The sequence below is a fragment of the Eurytemora carolleeae genome, unplaced genomic scaffold (genome assembly GCF_000591075.1).
Source record: "Eurytemora carolleeae unplaced genomic scaffold, Eaff_2.0 scaffold1027, whole genome shotgun sequence".
Lineage (NCBI taxonomy): Eukaryota > Metazoa > Arthropoda > Copepoda > Calanoida > Temoridae > Eurytemora > Eurytemora carolleeae.
This window is the reverse complement of record NW_019396930.1, coordinates 1-24,045: the sequence shown is the minus strand read 5'-3', so window position 1 is coordinate 24,045 and position 24,045 is coordinate 1. Positions and strand designations below refer to the sequence as shown.

General features: G+C 32.0%; 2 protein-coding genes and 1 long non-coding RNA gene across 5 annotated transcripts; 1 reads left to right on the top strand and 2 right to left on the bottom strand.

Annotated features, from left to right (window-relative positions):
• Nucleotides 1–461: 461 nt before the first annotated feature.
• On the bottom strand, nt 462–14,520 carry LOC111710240 (solute carrier family 22 member 18). 3 transcript variants are annotated; one of them, XM_023484302.1, is made up of 15 exons: nt 14,384–14,518; nt 14,210–14,281; nt 13,301–13,464; nt 13,180–13,243; nt 11,152–11,262; nt 10,090–10,158; nt 9,825–9,881; nt 9,008–9,082; nt 7,934–8,061; nt 5,306–5,402; nt 3,869–3,931; nt 3,259–3,374; nt 2,051–2,126; nt 1,045–1,115; nt 462–691 (listed from the first exon to the last, which is right to left on the bottom strand). In XM_023484302.1, exons 1-15 carry the CDS (start codon nt 14,427–14,429, stop codon nt 551–553), a joined length of 1,350 nt encoding a protein of 449 aa, XP_023340070.1. In that variant the 5' UTR covers nt 14,430–14,518; the 3' UTR covers nt 462–550. The 3 variants fall into 3 exon arrangements, with proteins under 3 accessions (XP_023340070.1, XP_023340072.1, XP_023340071.1); XM_023484304.1 differs by lacking the exons at nt 462–691; nt 1,045–1,115 and adding an exon at nt 1,550–1,617 and having other exon boundaries at nt 14,384–14,519; XM_023484303.1 differs by lacking the exons at nt 462–691; nt 1,045–1,115 and adding an exon at nt 1,649–1,752 and having other exon boundaries at nt 14,384–14,520.
• Nucleotides 14,521–16,625: 2,105 nt separating this feature from the next.
• On the top strand, nt 16,626–18,232 carry LOC111710242 (uncharacterized). Its single transcript, XR_002767021.1, has 2 exons — nt 16,626–16,835; nt 17,506–18,232. It is a non-coding gene; the product is annotated as an uncharacterized LOC111710242 (long non-coding RNA).
• A 4,968-nt stretch (nt 18,233–23,200) lies between these two features.
• Nucleotides 23,201–23,977, bottom strand: LOC111710244 (transcriptional repressor CTCF; the record flags this gene model as incomplete). Its single annotated transcript, XM_023484307.1, has 1 exon — nt 23,201–23,977. A coding segment is annotated over one exon (777 nt), but the record flags the coding sequence as incomplete, so codon positions are not given.
• Between the last annotated feature and the right edge of the window lie 68 nt (nt 23,978–24,045).

The window sequence follows — 24,045 nt, the reverse complement described above, 5'->3', positions numbered from 1 at the left end:
GATTTATTTAACTTTGGATTTTATAAAAATCTTGATGAAAATGACTCAAAAATGAAAGAAAAGATATGCTTTAAAACAAAAGCATAAGGACATTATCAAAGAAATTATATGCTTTAAATCGGGTTTTTGGCATTTAAGACGAGGCTTCATACCATTCTGAAAACGTTGGTCTACATCAGAATGTTGTGCTCTAAAAGTTGGCTTGTATTTCAACTTTATTTTGTGAATTAAAATGAAAGAAAATTAGCGGCAGCCACGAGCACATCCTAACATAAATAACGTTGTTAAATAAACATTAAACAAGGATAAGAAGTTACATATTTCATACGTTTTTTTTCTTCAAAAGTTGTGCTATTCAAATTCTTTATTTTTAAGAGAAAAAAATAATAAGACCCCTTTTTTCATGTCTTTTTGTCTTAATACATAATAAAAGTTTGAAAGTCATTTAGAACTGTTAGCAACATCTTAAGAAATATGAATGTAAAGTTAAATCATTTTAAACATTTCAAAAAAAATTGAGAGGTTGTCTTAATGGCCTTCAGAATTTCAGCTACAGGTTGACCCATGTCGACGCTATGACCAGTACTAGAAGGTTACAAACAAAACCAAGCTGACCGATAGACGCAAATCCATACTGCGCTATCATCCATCCCCCTATTGTGGGAGCTAGCGATCGAATCACTGAATTTACCTAAAATAAGATTAAGTTCAATAAAAATGGGAAGATCAGAACTGATAAGAAGGATTGTGGTTCTGAATATGATTGTTTAGTTAACAAAAAATAACATAATATCCGCATTTTTTTTGCACAAATTCCGAATAAAATTATTATAAATATTAAATTTATATATAGATGATGTAAGCGTTTATATTAAGACAACGATGTACGCGTTTATATCAATACAGTTCCAGCTTTTCTTTATATTAATAAGAAAAAAATAAACAAAGAGAAATTTGAAATATTTTTGTTTCGTGATATTAACTCGGGGGATGATGTTAAATGTTATAATAAAGTTAAAAATAAACATAAGGGGTTCAACTTACCGCCATATTGATCCCCAGCATAGTCCCTGTATCTCCAGTAGATACAACTTTAGTTAGAGTAGAGGAGATAACTGAATATACATTAGTAGAGGAGATAACTGAATATGTATACTTTAAACCCCTGTATCTCTGTAGATACAACTTTAGTTAGAGTAGAGGAGATAACTGAATATATATACTTTAAACCTCTGTATCTCTGTAGATACAACTTTAGTTAAGAGTAGAGGAGATAGCTGAATATGTATACTTTAAGCCCCTGTATCTTCAGTAGATACAACTTTAGTTAGAGTAGAGGAGATAACTGAATATATATACTTTAAACCTCTGTATCTCTGTATATACAACTTTAGTTAAGAGTAGAGGAGATAACTGAACATATATACTTTAAACCCCTGTATCTCCAGTAGATAAAACTTTAGTTAGAGTAGAGGAGATAACTGAATATATATACTTTAAGCCCCTGTATCTTCAGTAGATACAGCTTTAGTTAGAGTAGAAGAGATAACTGAATATATATACTTTAAGCCCCTGTATCTTCAGAAAATACAGCTTTAGTTAGAGTAGAGGAGATAACTGAATATGTATACTTTAAGCCCCTGTATCTTCAGTAGATACAACTTTAGTTAGTGTAGAGGAGATAACTGAATATATATACTTTAAACCCCTGTATCTCTGTAGATACAACTTTAGTTAGAGTAGAGGAGATAACTGAATATATATAAATACTTATTAAACCCGCTTTTATTTGATTTAATTTTATGAACAAAAAACATTTAAACTTTATCTATGGCTTTTTTGCAGTTTTATAGTTTTAAAAGTCGTCGTCGTACATATCAATACAATAAAGACGACTTTCTATTTCATTTGATTTCTACCAGGCTTTCAAACAATAGAAACACATGAACATTTAAAAATTGTAATTTGAAAAATGTTTGCTAGGGATCAAAGCATTATTAATAAAAAGTAGTCTTCATTGTATTGATAAAATTGCCGACCCTTATAATACCTGAGTTTATTAGAGAAAGAGAGAAGACCAGTGGAGCGAGAAGAATGAGAAAGTCTATTAAACCGCGCAACAAACTCTAAACAATGGCTTTCAAACACGTAATTCTCATTCTGTATTTAAGAGTAGGCCCTGGCTTTAGGGAATTGATTTTCAAACATTTATGAATAATAATCTTGTAATAAGCAATGAGAAGGTTCTTCTAATATCCTTATATTGTAAGGTCCCTTTAATATCTTAAGATGTTGAACATTCCCATTAATATCCCAAGATAGTGAACAGTCCCATAAATATCCCAAGATGGTGAACAGTCCCAATAATATCCCAAGATGGTGAACAGTCCCATTCCCTTTAATATCTTAAGATGTTGAACATTCCCATTAATATCCCAAGATATTGAACATTCCCTTTAATATCTTAAGATGTTGAACATTCCCTTTAATATCTTAGGATGTTGAATATTCCCTTTAATATCTTAAGATAGTGAACAGTCCCATTAATATCCCAGGATGGTGAACAGTCCTGTTAATATCCCAAGATAGTGAACAGTCCCATTAATATTCCAAGATGGTGAACAGTCCCATTAATATCCCAAAATGGTGAACAGTCCCATTAATATCCCAAGATGGTGAACAGTCCCATTAATATCCCAAGATAGTGAACAGTCCCATTAATATCCCAAGATGGTAAACAGTCCCATTAATATCCCAAGATGGTAAACAGTCCATTTAATACCCCAAAAATAGTAAACAATCCCAATATTATCCCAAGATAGTGAACAGTCCCATTAATATCCCAAGATGGTGAACAGTCCCATTAATATCCCAAGATGGTTAACAGTCCCATTAATATCCCAAGATAGTGAACAGTCCCATAAATATCCCAAGATGGTGAACAGTCCCATTAATATCACAAGATGGTGAACAGTCCCATAAATATCCCAAGATGGTGAACAGTCCCATTAATATCATAAGATGGTTAACAGTCCCATAAATATCCCAAGATGGTGAACAGTCCCACTAATATCCCAAGATGGTGAACAGTCCCATAAATATCCCAAGATGGTGAACAGTTCAATTAATATCCCAAAAATAGTAAACAGTCCCATTAATATCCCAAGATGGTGAACAGTCCTATTAATATCCCAAAAATCGTAAACAGTCCCGTTAAATTTTCTAAATAGTGAATGGTCCCTCTAACCCTATATTTACCAGAGCTAGATAAGACAGGGCTAAAGTAACTGCGGATACTTTTACAATATTTAAATCTGATATTCTTGACGAAATGAGGGCTACTCCCGCCCCCTGCATGATCAGGGTCAACACACCTGAACAAAATACAATTTTTTTTCAAAAAAAAAAAAGAAAACTGCGCTCAGGATCAGTACCTGTAAAAAAGGATCCGGATCAAAACAATTTATTAAAAACATATTTTCACTTATTTTTTTCTTTTTTAGTTAATTTTAATTAGTTAAAATTTGTGTTTGGAAAATAGAAAATGTCCACGATTGATACGTAAAAAGTAATTAAAAAAATTTGAAAAGCCAAATTCAAAAAAAGTTTTAGAAAAAAAGAGTGGTTCAAAAGAGAAAGCAGTCCTTGTACCAAATGTATTAAATTTTGAAGATCTGTAGGTTTGTTTGTGAACTTAAGTTCGGTCTTGTAAAGATTTGTTTAATAAATTGGGACAGAAAATAAACCATTTAAAGCCACATGTAACTATTTCAAAGTAAGATTCTGTAGAATATTTTTCTAAAGTTTCATCTTAGTATAGTGGGTAATAAAATTAATATATTTGCATGTTGATCATTAATTGTATTTCCTATATAGGACATTAGGAAACCATTCTGATCTGCAGGCAGTCCAAACTGTTCCATTGCAACAACTAAAATAAATTTATTTTTATATTTCTTATACATTTTTATAGAAAATAATTCATTTCTTTATGAACCAGTTGGAGCAGTTTATATGCCCCCAAATATATATTTTTTTCAAGTTTCAGCAAGTAGCGTTAAATATTTACTCTTTGAAAAAAAATGATTTTATGGAGAAAAAAATAGTATTTGCGGAAAAATTTGAAATTGGAAATTTGACTCATTTGATTCATTTGATTAGATTGAATGATTTCATTGATTTGATTAGATTTAAATGAATTTAACTAATTTTTTTAGATTTAATTGATAGAAAGGATTGATGATTAGATTGGATTGATTGATTATATTGGATTGATTGATTAGATCTGATTGATTGATTGATTAGATGGAATTGATTGATTAGATGGAATTGATTGATCAGATTGTATTGATTAGATTGGATTTGATTGATTGATTAGATTGGATTGATTGATTAGATTGGATTGATTGATTAGATTGATTGATTGATTAGATTGGATTGATTGATTAGATTGGATTGATTGATTAGATGGAATTGATTGATTAGATTGTATTGATTAGATTGGATAGAGTGATTAGATAGGATTGATTGATTAGATTGGATTAATTGATTAGATTGGATTGATTGATTAGATTGGATTGATTGATTAGATTGGATTGATTGATTAGATTGGATTGATTGATTAGATTGGATTGATTGGATTGGAGTGATTGATTAGATTGGATTGATTATATTGAATTGATTGACTAGATTGGATTGATTAGATTGAATTGATTGATTAGATTGGATTGATTGATTAGATTGGATTGATTGATTAGATTGGATTAATAGATTAGATTGAATTGATTGATTAGATTGAATTGATTGATTAGATTGATTGATTAGATTGGATTGATTGATTAGATTGGATTTTATTGATTAGATTGGATTATTTTAGTTGAATCTGATTGATTGATTAGTTGTATGATTATATTTGAGCGATTTGAATAAATTCTATTAATTTGATTAGATTCGATTGATTTGATTAGAATTGTTTGATTGATTAGATTTGATTGATTTAATTTGATTGATTACATTGAATTAGATTTGATTGATTTGAAATTTATTTAATTTTTTTACATTTAATTGATTGATTATATTTGATTTGGTGATAAGATTTGGTTGATAAGTTGTGATTAATTTGATTGATTTGATTGATTTTATGATTGATTATATTCGATTGATTTGATGACTGATTATATTTGATTGATTTGATAATTGATTATATTTGATTGATTTGATAAAATATATTTGATGGATTATATTTTATTGATTTGATAGAATATATATGATTAATTATATTTGATTTGAAAGATTATGATCTCACCTGCAAACATGGATTGGAGGATTCCAATAGGAATACCACAGATTGTTTTTATAAGAAGTAAACCCCGGACTTCAGGTTTTACGATTAAACCTGACATCTAAATAGTTAAAGAAAACAATTAATCTATATTTTTCGGCTTAATCTTAATTATTGTTATAGATAAAGATATTTTATAGAAAGGACATTTCAACATTTCATAGATAAAGGCAAAAAGACATAATGACAGTCTGTAAAATGTCCTGTCTATAAAATATCCTGTCTATAATTTAACTGTCTATTAAATATCATGCCTATCAAATATCATGTCTATAAAATATCCTGTCTATAAAAATCCTATTTACAAAATATCCTGTCAATCAAATATCCCGTTTATAAAATATCCTACTTATTACATGATTCAGTCATGAAATGTATTATCTTTAAAATTTCCTGTCTCTAAAATGTCCTGTCTGTAAAATGTCCTGTCTTTAAATATCCTGTCTATAAAATGTCCTGTCTATAAAATGTCCTGTCTATAAAATGTCCTGTCTATAAAATATACTGTCAATAAAATGTGCTGTCTATAAAATATCCTGTCTATAAAATATACTGTCTATAAAATTTCCTGTGTGTAAAATATCCTCTCTTTAAATATCCTGTCTATAAAATGTCCTGAATATAAAATATCCTGCCTATAAAATATCTTGTCTATAAATATACTGTCTATAAAATATCCTGTCTATAAAATATCCTGTCTATAAAATATCCTGTATATAAAATATCCTGTCTATAAAATATCCTGTATATAATTTAACTGTCTATTAAATATCATGCCTATCAAATATCATGTCTATAAAATATCCTGTCTATAAAATATCCTGTCTATCAAATATCCTGTCTATAAAATGTACTGTCTTTAAATATCATTTCCATAAAATATCTGTCTATCAAATATTATGTCTATCAAATATTATGCCTATAAAATATCCTGTCTATTAAATGTCCTGTCTGTAAAATGTCCTGTCTTTAAAATGTCCTGTCTTTAAATGTCCTGTCCATAAAGGTTCTGTCTATAAAATATCCTGTCTATAAAATGTCCTGTCTATAAAATATCCTGTCTATAATATGTCCTGTCTATAAAATATCCTGTCTATAAAATATCCTGTCTATAAAATGTCCTGTCTAAAAAATATCCTGTCTATAAAATATCCTGTCTATAATATGTCCTGTCTATAAAATATCCTGTCTATAAAATATCCTGTCTATAATATGTCCTGTCTATCAAATATCCTGTCTATAAAATATCCTGTCTATAAAATATCCTGTCTAAAAAATATCCTGTCTATAAAATGTCCTGTCAAAAAAATATCCTGTATATAAAATGTCCTGTCTATAAAATGTCCTGACTTCAAAGATGACTGTACGTAATCTTTTCAGTCTTGTTCTTTAAATTCATTGGCAACTATAAACTTATTTCATTCTTCGCCAAATCATTAAAGTTCCATTTAACCAAAAAGAATAAGAAGTACAATAGGTTTCGAGAAATGGACCAATTATACACGACGTCACTAGTGTTAAATTTAACAAGGAAAATAAAATTTTCTTACATAAGTTCACATGTTTTCCAAGATTAAATAAAAAAAGTGTAAAGACAAAAAATAAAGAACACACAAACTTTCACTTATTTCAATGTAAGATATACACTTATTCTAAAATGATCACTATTATTATTTTTTTTTAAGTCGGACACAAATACAGAGTTGACACTTGTGACGTAAGAATACAGCTGTACTGAGAGTATACAAATTATGCAGTGATATCAATTGTACTTGACAATCTATTTGCATTTAACGACTATATTTTGAGACAGAACCCCAAATATAACCAGGGTCGGAAACGACATGTATGTGTGTCTGTACCAAAAGGGTGTGTGTAAGTAATAATTAACCGAAGGTCGGTATACACAGAACATAAGAATCTCGGTATTTGTACAGCCTAAGAGAGTACATTTGTTTATTGTTAATTGTTTACTTAAAAATAAGTTTAATATATATGTAATATATTATCTATATATTAAAGTCAACGCTGTGAGGCAAATTTTCATGCAAAGAATTTAATTGGATTAAAGTTTACAATAAACTACTCGTTATTCAAGCTTAATTATAATTGAAGACATTGTTCTGCAATTTCCTTGACTGTAGCCACGTTTTGAGTCTGTACCAAAAGAGTGTACGTGTGTGATAAAGACTCGTCTGCAAAGCAGTGCGACTGGCTTTATGCTAGACCAGCGCCATTTCCCTTCCCTTTATTCTAACTCCCTGAATATAACCCTCAGAATTTTTTATTAAAAGCGTTTTAGTTTGTCGTTCAAGTCTTATCCTTTGTAGGTAACCCTGTATTAGAGGTCCCAGCATATTTTTCAGGTTATTTGAAATATTTGAAATACTTTCACGGACTGGTGAGACATACTAAAAATATCAATTGATATTCAAAATAAACATTTTCACATGTATTAGCTTTTTTTCTAAATATTTTTCTTAATCTTCAACTTTTTTTTTTGACTTTTTAATGTTAATAATGGGAAAAAGGAAACATTTATTAACATTATTTTTCCCTTCTTAGGAAAATTCCTGAACATGGAAAAACTACCTTTTTTAAGTGGAGAAGGTTTGACTCCTTAGGTTTAGTTTGTTTATTTATCTGTGGAACAAATATTATAACAAGGATAAGGCTGAAGAGAGAACCCAGGGCTGAGAGAAGAGCTGAGGATTGTTCTCCTAAAAATACGATGTTAAGTACTTTGCCAGCGGCGGATTGCCAGTGTAAGATTGCCATGTATCAACTTGCCAGGCGGGTCTTTTGACATGTAACAAGTGACAAAGTTGCCAGGCAACACTTTGCCAGTTGACACTAAAGTGTACAGCATAAATGTCATGTGACAATTTGCCAGTTGACCATTTTGTGATTTGTCACTTGACTTTTTTCCCAGCTGACAATTTGCCAGTTGACCTTTTAGCCAGTTGACAATTTGCTAGATGAAAATTTTGCCAGTTGACAATTTCCCAGTTGCCAATTTTGCCAGTTGACAATTTCCCAGCTGCCAATTTGCCAGTTGACAATTTTATCAGTTGACAATTTTGCCAGTTGACAATTTTCCATTTACCAATTTGCGAGTTGACAATTTTATTAGTTGACAATTTTGCCAGTTGACAATTTCCCATTTGCCAATTTTGCCAGTTGACAATTTCCCAGTTGCCAATTTGATACTTGACAATTTTGCCTGTTAACGATTTTGCCAGTTAACTTTGTATTTTCACATCGAGAGTCGGGACCTGTAAACCTGTGGATTGGGAGGACGACATTTAAGCAATCTTATGTTTATCTAACGTTTTTATATCGCCAATCTTTTACCAGTGGCGGCTCAAAATTAAATGAAAAATTAAGTTTCTGAAAAATTTGCTTTAATAAAAAATAGCAAAACTTAAAAAAGCATTCATAACATTAATCCGGATTGGCATAAAATTTAATGGATCTCTAGAGTACTTAAAAAATGTACACCATGTAAAATGTACAGTGTATCACTGTACACCATGTAAAATGTACAGTGTACACTGTACACCATGTAAAATGTACAGTGTACACTGTACACCATGTAAAATGTACAGTGTACACTGAACACCATGAAAAATTTACAGTGTACAATAGTCTAATAGTTTAATTTACCAAAGTTAGTTGTGCAGAGACCCCCAAGGCTGGGTCCTACCACCATACCCAATCCATATGAGAACCCCAGCTGGGCTAAAATCTAAAAATTTCAAATTTGATTCTATAAGTTTCGACCAAATGAGAGATCGGTCCATTTCCAAGCAAAGAATAAGCTTCAAGGGACTGTGAGCGTAATTTCATCTGACCGTCCATTTGTAGAAAAGCATGTCCAATTAACAAAGGTACTCTTTAAACCTTTGTCCAGACAATGATGAGGTAGATAATCTCATTTGTACAGCTGAAGATTGAGTGCAAGGAGACAAGTGTACAATGTACAATGCGTGCTAATGTACACTCGCGCGGTTTCTTAATTCCCCGCTTTATAAATTAGAAATTATAAGATTGAGTGCAAGGAGAGTGTACAATGTACAATGATGAGGTAGATAATCTCATTTGTACAGCTGAAGATTGAGTGCAAGGAGAGTGTACAATGCACAATGCGTGCTAATGTACACTCGCGCGGTTTCTTAATTCCCCGCTTTATAAATTAGAAATCACGAAATTCTTGATCAGACAATGGTTTAAAGGGCACCGTTGTAAATTATATATATTACTCTATTAATGGAAGGTCACTTGAAATTACGCTTACAGCCCCTTTTACTCATTCTCTTGCAGTTCTGAGCTAATATGTTCTTTTTTAGTAGAGTAAATAGTTATTAGTAGTTTATATGGGCTTCAACTATGGTAATTATGAAAATAAGCTATGGAAAGACATATTTGTAGGTATTCTAGATTTGATTGAATAAAACTGTTTTTATTTTCAATCTTTAGTTGCCTAATGATCCAGCTCTGTTTTCTGCTGTAGAAAGACTTGTTGCAACCATTTGACTTCCTGAAAAACAATTAACTTTTCAAATTTGAATATCTAGTGTTTCCTTTTTTTTCTTTTTCATCAGTACAATGAAGACAACATTGGATTTCAATTTTGATTTTAATCAGCATGAATTCACTAGAAACATCGAGAAAAAGAGAAGCTGTAAATTAACAGCTTCCCATTGTTTAAAGTTTGTTAGATATTAGGAGATAATTTCTGAGATTACCTTGCATCACGTGCATTAAAACTGAGAAAATTCTTGACAAGAATAATGTTGGGATATTGTAAGATAACCCTGAAAAAAGATCATTAAATATTGTAAAATAACCCTAATATATTGTAAAATACCCCTGAAATATTGTAAAATACCCCTGAAATGTTGTAAAATACCCCTGAAATAATGTAAAATACCCCTGAAATGTTGTAAAATACCCCTGAAATAATGTAAAATAATCCTAAAATGTTTTATGAAATATTGTAAAATAGCCCTAAAATATTGTAATATACCCCTGAAATATTGAAAATAAACCTAAAATATTTTATGATAACCCTAATATATTGTGAAATTACCCTAAATTATTGTAAAATGACCCTAAAATATTGTAAAATAACTCTAAAATATTGTTAAATAACTCTAAAATATAGTAAAATAACCCTAAAATATTGTAAAATAACCCAAAAATATAATAAAAAATAATCCTAGAATATAGTAAATCAACCCTAAAATATAATAAAAATAACCCTGAAATATTGTATAATAAGTCCAACATGTTGTAAATAACCCTAAAATATTATAATATAAGCCTAAAATATTGGAAAATAACCCTAAAATATCGTAAAATAGGTTTAATATATTGTAAAATAAGCCTAAAATAACTTGAAATATACCAACATTGAACAAAATAATACTAAAAGATCATATTTTTCCGAAACTTCGATAAGAGATAAAATCATTTCATTTCTCTAAAATATTAAAGGGAAGAAGTATATATCAAATATGAATCAACCGTTAATTCCAGATTTTTTCCAGGTGAAGGCATACTATTGAACAAGGATAAGACGTTTTCCCTTTTCTGAAAACCATACTGATCGTTTCGTTAACAACGTAAAAAACCAAATCAAAACGATCGTTTCAAAATTTTTAAATTTTTTAAATTGAAATACAAAATAATTGTTTTTGATTTTTGTTATGTCGCTTTGTGAAGGAAGGAAGGTCGTTTTTGATATTTTGACGATCAGTAACAATATTTTTTTTTATTCGTTTATTAAAAACGGCGCCCAACCCTACCTGTGACTAGATATGTTAGTGTAGTTGATGAGAAGGCGAGAATTATTGCAAACCTTTCTCCCATCACATCTCCTATTCTACCATAGATAGGTCCACCCAACAGCTGACAAACTACAACAATATTTATATATATGATCCACCCACCCAACAGCTGACAAACTACAACAATATTCAGATATATAGTCCACCCAAAAGCTAACAAACTACAACACTATTTAGATATAGAGTCCACCCAACAGCTGACAAACTGCAACAATATTTCTATATATGGTCCACCCAAGAGCTGACAAACTACAACAATATCAAAATATATGGTCCACCCAACAGCTGACAAACTAAAACACTGTTAAGATATATGGTATACCCAAAACTGAAAAACTACAACTCTATTTAGATATATGGTCCACACAACAGCTGAATAGCTGACAAACTACAACAATATTTAGATATATGGTCCATCCAAGAGCTGACAACTAAAACAATATTTAAATATATAGTCCATCCAACAGCCAAAAAACTTCAACACTTTTTAGATATATGGTCCACCCAACACCTGACAAACTACAACAATATGTTGATTTATGGTCCACCCAACAGCTGACAAACTACAACACTGTTAAGATATATGGTCCACCCAAAAGCTAAAAAACTACAACTCTATTTAGATAAATGGTCACCACAACAGCTGACCAACTACGACAATATTTAGATATATTGTCCACCCAACAGCTGACAAACTACAACAATATTTAGATATATTGTCCACCCAACAGCTGACAAACTGCAACAATATTTAGATATAATGTCCACCCAACAGCTGACAAACTACAACAATATTCATATATATGATATATATGGCCCACTCAACAGCGGACAAACTAAAACAATATTTACATATATGGTCCACCCAACAGCTGACAAACTGCAACAATATTTAGATATATTGTCCACCCAACAGCTGACAAACTGCAACAATATTCAGACATATTGTCCACCCAACAGCTGACAAACTACAACAATATTTAGATATATTGTCCACCAAACAGCTGACAAACTACAACAATATTTAGATATATTGTCCACCCAACAGCTGACAAACTGCAACAATATTCAGATATTTTGTCCACCCAACAGCTGACAAACTGCAACAATATTTAGATATATTGTCCACCCAACAGCTGACAAACTACAGCAATATTTAGATATATTGTCCACCCAACAGCTGACAAACTACAACAATATTTTACTAATTATAGAACCGGAGTTTATCAAAAACAAGAAGCAGTTGAACCCCTCCTCTCATGCATGGAAGTTTAAGAGGGGTGGTTCAGCTACACCTACATTCCACAAGGTTCAACTACTTCTCTCTATTCGTTAAATATGGTCCCAGAGGTAGAAACTTTTGTTTAAGATATCGCTTTAAGAAATAAAAGTGGATCATTTCAAAATATTAAAGTGAAACTTTAAAGTGGGATTAGAAACTTTGCTGACAAATTTTACGTTCTTTCTAAAATTTGTTTCGGAAATTTTGAAAATTTACATTTCAGGAAATTTTGCGAAACATTTTTTAAAGATATATGAAATCTTTGATAAAGTTAAAATCCACAACTACAAAATAAAATATATTTAAGTTAAAACTGTCAAAAATATCTAGAAGCAAATTGAGACCCATAAAACTGTAGAAAAGGTAGACTACATTTAAACAATCAAATATGTATGTTTGGTTTTGTTATGAAGCAAATATTTTAACAAGAAGTTTGAAGTAAAATTAATAAGTTAGTAAGGGAATGATTTATTTATGAAAGATAACAAAAAATATAAAATTAAGTGTGTGAAGAGGAAATATTCAAAAACCTACGAAACTGAAGTTTGTGGGAATATTTCTCCAAAATTTTGAAAATTGAAATATAGGCCTACTTACACTGCACAAGTACATGTTACAATTAATATTAAGAAACAAAATTGAGTCTTACAGTTGTCTTTCTAATGCACAATTTAACATTTTCTTACTGTATTTATCATAATGACCTGAAAAGGCAGTTTGAAGAGTTCCGAATGTAACTGGGTCAGCTCCCAACTTTTTTGTAAGATACTAAAAAAATGTATTTATAATTTGTAAAATATATAAATCAAAAATAGTAATACTTACAGGAAGTGTACCAGACTGCATGAAAAAGCAGGCAGCATACATAAACACATTGAAGTGAGTAATAACAAGAATTTGCTTATTTTTCTTCTCTTCTAGCTTTTTGTTCACTTCCGATAATTTGCCTTCCTTTTCTAGTCTTTGAGCTTCAAGCCGAGAAAATTTTTCTAAAAAAAAGTTTAAAATTATCTTTCTTAGTTTTCTTATAAATGATATTATCTATTACAAGAAGATTTTGTTATTTCGAAAATACGGATTAGTTGCAAATTAGCAGAAACTATAATTTTTTTTCTTGGAATTCTCGTTATTTTTTAATTTTATTGATTGATAAATTTTCATGAAATTTAAATAAAAGAATAAAATAACTGAAATTTAGCATCATCAGATTTTTTTTGTGTTACTTTAAAGTTTGACATTTTGTTCATTACATTTCACTGAAATCTAGACAACTCTGAAAGTAAATAAGTCAGCCTCGACTTTTAAGAGTCGAAACACCTTGGCCTTTCGTTTTACCTCAGGCCAACTCCATTATATTTTTTGTAGCCCTAAACATATGCATTTTAAAACTGCAAAGCGATTGTTTTTAGCCTTTTTTTAATAGGAGTAATTGATAAAATACTGCTCGATTTTTGTGTGATCTGAACTTTTTAAAACATTTAACAAATACTATTTTAGAACAATGAGAACCAGAAATCTATGGAATAGGAAGACGACAACAAAGCATAAATTAAGCCAATTTGATGTTATTACAAATCAATCTATTATTAACCAATAGTCTAAAAATCAAGTGAAATGGGTCTGTTTCCACCGCACAATTTCTGTGTATCACGTATATTGGACTATTTAAATTCATAAACTAAGTCTGAAAGTTGTAATCCTAATCCTGAGTTTCCTGGTTCTCACTGAATCTACCTTTTAGAAAAGCCGTGGTTTCAGTGGTTTGTATTAGTTTTCTTTTGGAGACAACTTGTATTCCAGATTCACCTTATAAATACAAAATCAGGTAAAATCCTAGTAAAAAATTGATAGGAGGGGGGGGGGATCTAAAATCGTTCTCTAGGAAATTACCCCAATTTTTTATATTACCTGTAGCACCATCTAAACTTGTATAAATCACGTCTTTTTTCCCCATTTTTCAAACTCTTAATTAAAACAAAAAATGTACTTTGCAAAGATGTTTTGCATTTAAATTTCAGTTTCTAAAAAAATCAGCGTTCTACTTTTAGTAATTAATAATAATAGCACAATGCGATGACAGAAGGAGTAATAATAATAGACCGCAGACGTTGCAGACAGAGTACAGGTGTATTCTGCTTAAAATAGCTGAGGTTATACAGTTCGTACCTTAAACGTACACAGTAACCTCAGACTTAGAGAAAATATTTAGTAAATAAGATTAAATTACCAAAGAAGAAACAAGGAATTGGGGACGATCAGGGGCGTACGAGGGCTTTTGCTTAGGGGGGCACAATGTGCGCGCGTAAGCGCGGGAAAAAAATTTTTGGGTCCCCCCCCTTGGCAACATAGTGCCCCCCCTTATAAAAACACCTTTTTTGAAAAAATATTGATACCTTTTTAAATTTTTTTGCCCCCCCCCCTCCCACCTGGACTTGTTTTGTTCACCATAAAAATACACCAAAAAGACTACATTTTTGGGTGGTTACTATACCTTATAGAGTCTAAAAATTATTCCTTTGCTTGAAAAACTAACTTTTTAACTTTATAAATTTATCACTTAACTCCATCACAGCTAGACTCAAAGAAATTCGTAGTAAGATTCTACTGGAGACCGCCGTAGGGATTTTATTTTCACTGGAGGGGTTTAAAAAAACGCTTATTACAATTTAAAACTTTACGCAGGGTGAATTACATTCCACTGGAGGGATTCAGATGTCCTTCCTGGGGGGTTATAATTCCACTGGAGGGATTCAGTTATCCTTCCCGGGGTTTATAACTCCACTGGAGGGATTCAGTTATCCTTCCAAGGGGTTAATAATTCCACTGGAGGGATTCAGTTATCCTTCCTAGGGGTTTAAATTCCACTGGAGGGATTCAGATATATTTCCTAGGGGTTTATAATTCCACTGGAGGGATTCAGATATCCTTCCTGGGGGTTTATGCAGGGATTCAGTTATCCTTCCTGGGGGTTTATAATTCCACTGGAGGGATTCAGATATCCTTCCTGGGGGTTTATAATTCTACTGCAGGGATTCAGTTATCCTTCCATGGGGTTTATAATTCCACTGGAGGGATTCAGATATCCTTCCTAGGGGTTTATAAATCCACTGGAGGGATTCAGATATCCTTCCCAGTGGGGTTTATAATTCCACTGGAGGGATTCAGATGTTCTTCCTGGGGGTTTATAATTCCACTGGAAGGATTCAGATATCCTTCCTGGGTGGTTATAATTCCACTGGAGGGATTCAGTTATCCTTCCTAAGGGTTTATATTTCCACTGGAGGGATTCAGATATCCTTCCTGGGGGTTTATATTTCCACTGGAGGGATTCAGATATCTTTCCCAGGGGGTTTATAATTCCACTGGAGGGAATCAGATGCCCAGTAAACCAGATATCGTCGCACGACCAGAAGGTCGCCATTTGGGCGTTTTTCCCACGTGGAGTCGACATGGAATCTGGTCGAAATAATTTCAAAATTTTTTCGACCATGGACAACTACATATTGACATCATATCGACGTTGACATCTTAACCAATTATGACGTCATTTGCTTCGACCATTTCAACGTGGTATTAACGTCGTATTTACGACCGTCATTTGAGTATAGATTACCACTTTGTAATATCGTCGCATTTGTGACTTACCTTTTCCATCACAAATTTTTATAAGTATAAAGTTTGAAGATTTTTAAATGTCGTCTTTCAATTGTCTTTACTAGATTCAATTTCAAAACCAAATCTGGTACAAGAGTACGGGGCATTCCTCGCCGGCAATTGTTTATAAAAAAACGGAAAGAATTAATGTCAATGATTATAATTAACACATAAAACACTTTTTACGTTTTTTTACATTTAGAATCGTCCATAATTAACGTTAGTCTTAAATGTATAGTTTAATAAGACTAAGTTTTATTAAGGCTCAATTTTGTATAAGTTATATCAAAATAGTGTTTTAAAGATAAAATGGCACCAGATCGAAAAAACTACTTTCGGCCCAGGCGGATGATGCTTAAATCGGCTAAATTTGTATTTGCTAAATCTGTTTCGTACTAATAACGAGAACTTTTATAATTAGTTAAAAAAATTTCAACATTTTTTGGTAATTTCCTTGTATTCAATTTTTTCAAAATGACGATGGGGATCCAACAGTTTTCAAAATTATAAACATTAATATCTAAAATTATTACTTGATCAGACAAATTTCATTCTAGTTCCCTTGATCTGAGGATTGGTAGTATAGAACGGATGAAGGATGATGTTGTGGGACGGATGAGGGATGAGATGGAAGCTCTTTTATCTGAAGAGAGTTCTGGGGAGGAGGAGGAGGAGGATGAAGATGAACGGGATGATTATCAAAATGGTAAGAATACTTTTAATATTATCATTTTAATGTTTTTAAAGGGACTGTAAATCTAATTTCAAGAGACCCTCCATGAAAGATTACAAGACGCGATTCACAATGGTACCCTTTATTTTATCAATAATGTGGAAGATGTTGTTGTTTTTTCTAGGTTTAAAAGTGTTTCATTTTGACAACTCCTATAGTTATCCTGCTGTAGAAATTCGCAAGTCACTTTTGTAGAGAAATCCTAATTTCAAGAGAAAATAATCAGTTTTCAAAATGATAAATATATGATATTTAACTCATACTAAGAGTTGTGATACGGGCATTGCCATCTTTGCATGGAGGGTCATTTGAAATCACGCTTACAGTCACTTTAAGGGTGTTGTTGTAAATCTGACATGCCACGCTATAATTCCGCAGTCACTAAAAATTATGTCTACAAACTTTTTAAAAGTATTTTTATCATTTCCTTTGTTGAGAGGAAGGCTGAAAAGTTTTAGTTAAAAATCAATTTTTAATTTTGGAAATTGTCTTTCAACAAATTATTTGTTTAAAATATTTTTTATAAAGATCTGCACAATGGCAGTTTATAAACGGAGTTTTCACTTGTTATTCCAGAATTATAATAAATAAAGCTTGAAGATTTTTTACATTTATAAGTTATATTATTAGATTTTTGTTTTAGAAAACCTGGATATTTTCTTCATCCTGAAGTCAAGATTAAGAAGTCAGGATTAAGCCTTAAGCTCCATCAAATGCAGTCCTACAGATGAATTCAATTCATCTTCGATATCCCGCGGTGTTCATACCCTGCAGGGATAAATTTATCCTCAAATTTAGAAGTGCCCAAATTGGATATTGTGATCGATCAAGTGTTAAAAGATTCTACAAAGTTTCAACTTCTGATCCTACTTTATTCATTTGAAGAAGATGAAACCTACCTTATGCCTGAAACTGTCCAAAACTAAAACTTTACTACTTAATAAGAGGATGCACAAGTGTGACAAACATTGCACATATCAGTTTTATAAAAAAGAAATCCTGCAACATTTAGATAATTTTTCTATTTTTTGGAGGGCAAATTTAAAGCCATAGCAAATTCATGGGCATATACAGTGGCTTCATTTGTTTTATTATCATGGCTCGATACATACATACATGACACATGTGTCCCTGCATTTTTGCAGTGAGAACCAGAAATCTGTGAAATAGGAAGACGACTTTTAGACTCAAGTTATGATTTTAAATAGTTCAATGAACATGAAGCACAACAATGTTAATTTTATACTACTGAAAGTAAAACCATTTATAATGTAAAAACATCAAATAAACTTAAATATTGTTTTAATGTCGTCTTCCTAGTCCAATGATTATCTGGTTTTCCCTTTATTGAATTGTATTTTTAATCCTTTTATAACAAGGCCATTAATTCCAAAACGTTATTATTATTAACAGTAATTTTTATATTTATCAAATTTCTTTTTAAAATTTGTTGTACAAATTACACAGATAAGACAAAAGGTATTATTGACTTAAAGGTCAGAAATTTTTGCATATGTTTTTTATCTTGATACATGCTCATTTAACTCTTGTTTTGTGCATCAAGCAATATGTAAAAGGTTTAAACAAAAGAGTACATCTTTTATCCTATCTGTGGAATCAGTGATACATGATTTCATCAATATTTTATAAAAACCACAAAACAGTGGAATAGGAAGACAACTTTTAGACTTAATTTACAAAGTCCAAACAACAAGAAACACATCAAGTGTTCAGTGATGATTGCTAAAATGTCGTCTTAATATTCCACAGTTTTATGGGTATCACTGTAGTTTATCATTAATATTTAATATTTTAAGTAGCATTATTTGTTAGTTTAATGTTCATTTTTTTGTCTTTATCTTATTTATTTATAACAAAATATATTATTATTGACTAAGTGAATGCTTTAGTTAGGCTTTTAATGCACTGACAATTTTAATTTGCACTTGCACTGTCAAAATACTTCTAATATCGGGAATTATTGTGCTGTATCTCTGTATTTTGACACGGCAAGTACAAATAAAAATAAACAGTGTACATTTTTAGGGTTAATCAATAGTTTATTAAAGGTCGATTTATGGTCAGAATAAGGTTGCCCTGACCTTGATACATGGTTGAAATTTAGTCGCTCAAAGGTTATTCATGTGGCTGACATGTCGATTCAACGTCATTTCAAGGTAAAATTAAATGGTCGGAAAATTTCAAAAATGACGTTATGACAATGTTGAGGACGACGTCGATACAATGTTATCTAATGCGACATTGTAACAGCGCCACAAATAGTGCGATCCCACGTCGATAAGAGGTTAAACATGATAATATACGACGATATATCCACGTCAAGGTTGCAAAGGCAATGTGGAATCGACGCTTAGTCGATGTGATCTGGTTTACTGGGATGTTCTTCCTGGGGAGTTATAATTCTCCAACTCTTTTCAGCTACAATTTTCTGGGATTTGCTTGCACAAAAATTTCAATAATTTTTCAGTAGAGATGCTCAGATAGCCATATATAGGGTGTAAAGCTATAAGTGCAAGATCGTTAAGTCTGCTCTCCGTCATAGTACATCTTGTGTAATGAAGAATTCTTTTTAGAAGGCTAAAACTTTTCTCTCCTTGTATTAAAAGTGAATTTAGACAAATCCTTAGTCTTTGTCATTGTCAGGTGTTACTTTTTAAACGTAGTTTCCTTTTAATTTTGTATTTTCCAGGGGGGCAGTGCCCTGCCTAGAACTCCCAGGGGGGGCAAGAGGACTACTGCCCCCCCTAGGTATGCCACTGTGCCTGGCCTGAGGAAGGGAAATGCAAGCAGATGTAATATTAAATGAGCCTCCCCCATGGGTGCCCCCCTTCAGCCTCTCAGAGGGGGCACGCATAAAGGGGGGCGGGGGGGCTGGTTTTGGTCAAAATCTTCCCTTTAAAATGGACATTGCACATGCATGCCTTGTGTTTCAATTTTTTGGTGAAAATAGACATTAAATGTATTCTGAAATCTTTTCATTTTTGCATCAATTGTGCCTTTCTTTCAATTCAGGGGCTAATGAGGAAGGGGGGGTGGTGGCTCATTTAATATTACATCTGCTTCCCTTCCCTTCCTCAGGCAATCTATTATCTACATTTTCATTCTACACTGCATTGCATTTCACTAATCCAAACTAAAAGATTAAGAAAAGAAATAAATTATGTTTGACCATTTTTATGATACAATATGTATATCAATCTTTTGAAAAAACAGATATTTTTAAAGAAACGTTTCCATCTCTATTTTTCACCCCTTAAAGCTTACGTACCACAATATTAAAGGGACAGTAAAGGAAAAATGAAAGGGGGTATAGGCTGAAAGCTAATCACTTTAGCTCTTGATCGCGACCCATGAAAGTCATATCTGATGTTCCTGTCTCGAGAAATTGATAAAACTGTGTCAACTCTATACGAAAATTAATATATATACAATTTTGTATAAAAGTAGTAGGTTTAAACAGATCATATTGAGCAAATAAGAAACCAATCTGAAAACGATGATATCCCAGAGAAAGCTAATTGTAATTTAGGTTTACTTTTAAATTTGTTATTTCTATTTTCAATGGATTTCATTTATAATATTATTTTTACGTCCGTATTACTTGACCAGAAATTCCACCAATGGCAGTGCAGTAAAGTGGTCACGTGATAGAGGCGGAGACACATGACCAGCATACTGCTCTGCCATTGGTGATAGTTCTGGTCACGTGATTTAAGTTTCAGATTTTCAAAATTTTACATATATGAATTTTCGTATAATTTTAACACAGTTTTATATCAGTTTCTCGAGACAGGAACATCAGATAAAACTTTCATGGGTCACGATCAAGACCTAAAGTGATTAGCTTTCAGCCAATACCCCCTTTCATTTTTCCTTTACAGTCCCTTTCAGACTTTTAAGAGGGACTGAAGGGCTGGGCACGTACTCAAACTTTTTCTTGCCGTTTCATTAACGGTTAGGGCTAACCGTTAAATAGAAAAATTTCAGGTAGCTGTTAATTCTAATTCTAATTAGATTCAACTCCTTAAGTGTTTCCTCGAATCCTTAGTTAAAGTAACGGTTTGATCACATTAATCACAGGGACGCATATGAAGTAATAAAGTACCTATAAATGATCCGCAGGTTGAGCCTAGGATCAGTCTGTCCAGTAGAGGTAGAGGTACACGTGAGAGAGGAGGTACAATCTTTGGTCCACTGCTAAGTGGAGGTCATGAAAGAGTTCATCGACCACGCAGACTTAGGCTAAATAGGTTAATGTTAGCACAAGTTAATCATAGAACTCGAGAGTTTATCATGTTATTCACCTTTATAATAACAGATGGCTGCACCAGTGGGTGAGGTAAGAGGTAGGTCTCGAGAAGATGATCCAGTACAAGCTTTACAGGTCCGTCATGCTTGAGCCGGAGGAGAATATCACGACGAGGTTCCAAGTAAGATCCGTCGAGCACATCATCCAGAACACAGGTGCTCCGGAGTGCGAGGAAAGGGGGAGGCTATTGAGTAGCAACTAGGTTCAGTCTAATCCTAACATAATTCTTTGTTAAGATAAATAATGTGAGACTGTTACGGTTTAAGGTTTAGGTTCAAAGGTTCATTTTCACTAAATGTTCACCTGGTATATATATCATTAGGCTGAGCCTTACAAGAGGAACGTGGAGGAGACATGTTCCCCAAGCATCGGCTTCATGATGAGTAGATCTATGGTGGTGGAGTTGATCAGAAGGGCTTACTCAGAGATATCTAGGGTTCCATACATAAATCATCTGTGCAACAAAGATTTGGAGCAATCGATAAATCATTAGAAATAATATTTGAAATTTAAACAGATGTTTTATAGACCTTGATTAAACACAACCTGGGCAACTGCACGAGGTAAGAATAGGAAATCAACCCATTCTAATTCTGAAAGTAAAATATAAGGATAAATCTTCTTTTAAAAAGGAAAAAAGCTGGCTTTAACTACTTCTCAGGTATAAAACTTTAAGTTTAAGATATAAAACTTTTACATATATTCGATTAAATGAGAAAAAATGAGGTTTAAACGAGAATATATAAAGCTCAAAAGTTTAAGTCACTTGTAAAGTCTAGAGTATATCAAACTATTCACGGTTACATTGTTTATAAGTTGAGATAAGAGCTCCATGAATCCAGCCGACTGTCTTCTCTTCAGGGGAGTTTCTATCTGCTCGTCATGCCGCGTTTGGTTTGGAGATACCCTGAACATGACGACATTTAGATCCGTAGAGATCTTACAAGTATGGTAGATTTACTGGTGGAAGGAACTGTCAACGATGTAATGAGAGGTAAAAACGCAACAAAGATCATCAGAGATCTTAGAAAGTTTAAGAATAAAAATAAATTTATAAAAATGAAATAAAAATGATTCAAGTGTTCTAATATACAACCATAATTTCACGAAAATCAAAAATAATTGACAAATCAATGTTTGTGGAAGAACACTGCATTGAACATTGTAAATTCCAACTATCTGTGGTCCAAGGAATATTTAAGAGGCTCGGAAGAAGGTGTGAAGTTAACTGTGGTTCAGAAGGTTTGCGCCTCCCTCTTAAAATAACCTTTTTTGCATTTTTATTTCAAATTTACCTGATATTCTTGAAAGTGTTTTTGAAAAAAGTTTTTTTTTCTATCTGTTTTAAAATAAAATTTCCAGGAACTTCTGTCTTACTTTCCATCTTCATGTCTTTCCCCTGTACATAAACTGTAAAAATATCTTCTACAGTAGAACCTGGAAGAATTTCTACCTTGATGGAAACTGTTTCTTCTTTCATTTCAAACTCTTCCAATTTTATTTCTTTTGTTGTATTAATAGTATTTTTAAAATTTGTAAAATTAAATCTTTGTTTTCTGCCATTCTATCTGAAATATAAAAAAATAACTAAAATGTGAAATACTGAAAGATAAAAAATCATGTAAACGCTTTAAACGAGATTTCTTTACTAATGATACACAAAAAACTTTAATTATTAAACAAAAGCAATCCGGACTCAATCTTTCTAAATTAAATGTTTTTAAAGTTATTAAGGGTCTACAGTGTAAATAATAGTAATCATCAACTGATAAACATAAATCTGATCTAGGGTATGACAAGAAGGAAATATAAAAGGAAAGGATAAGGAAATTTTTCTAATACTAACATCAAAATTATTTGTTGATTTTCACTATTTTATTCCTTTGAATATGAAGTTAAATGAAAAGAAATAAGAGAATAGTGAAAATAAATAATAATGAATGAATAAATAGAAAGATAAATATATTGTGCTTAAACCTTGGGTTAAACAATAAGAAAATAATGAAGTTTACAGTGCAGAGCAAATTAACAACACACCCCTTTTATTATTATTATTATGTTTCCTCTTTTTATGCCGTTTCAGATGACTTGTGGAAGTGGCAGCGTGCATACATTTGTCACAAGGATATCTCACTCCTTCATGCTTATTTTCAATATGTTTCTTTAGATGACCAGCTGTAACGGCAGCATATTCACACTGGTCACAAGGATATCTTACTTCTTCATGTTTACTTTCAATATGTTTCTTAAGATACCATGTTGTAGTGGCAGCATATTTACATTGCTTACAGGGATATCGCACTCCTTCATGTTTATTTTCAATATGTTTTTTCAAAGCTCCTGCTGTAGTAGCAGCGTATTCACACTGATCACAGGGATATCTAACTCCTTCATGCTTATATTCGATATGTATCCTCAGAGAACCTGCTGCAGTGGCAGCGTATTCACACTGGTCACAGGAATATCTGACTCCCTCATGTTTAATTTCAATATGTCTATTCAGATAACTAGCTTTAGTAGCAGAGTATTCACACTGATCGCAGGGATATCTCACTCCTTCATGTTTATTTTCAATATGTTTCTTCAGCCTACTTTCTGTAGTAGCAGAGTATTCACACTGATCACAGGAGTATCTTGCTCCTTCATGTTTATTTTCAATATGTTTCTTCAGACTACTTGCTGTAGTAGCAGCGTATTTACACTGATCGCAGGGATATCTCACTCCTTCATGTTTACATTTAATATGTTTCTTCAGACTACTTGCTGTAGTAGCAGCGTATTCACACTTATCACAGGGATATCTCACTCCTTCATGTTTACTTTTAATATGTGACTTCAAAGCTCCTGCTGTAG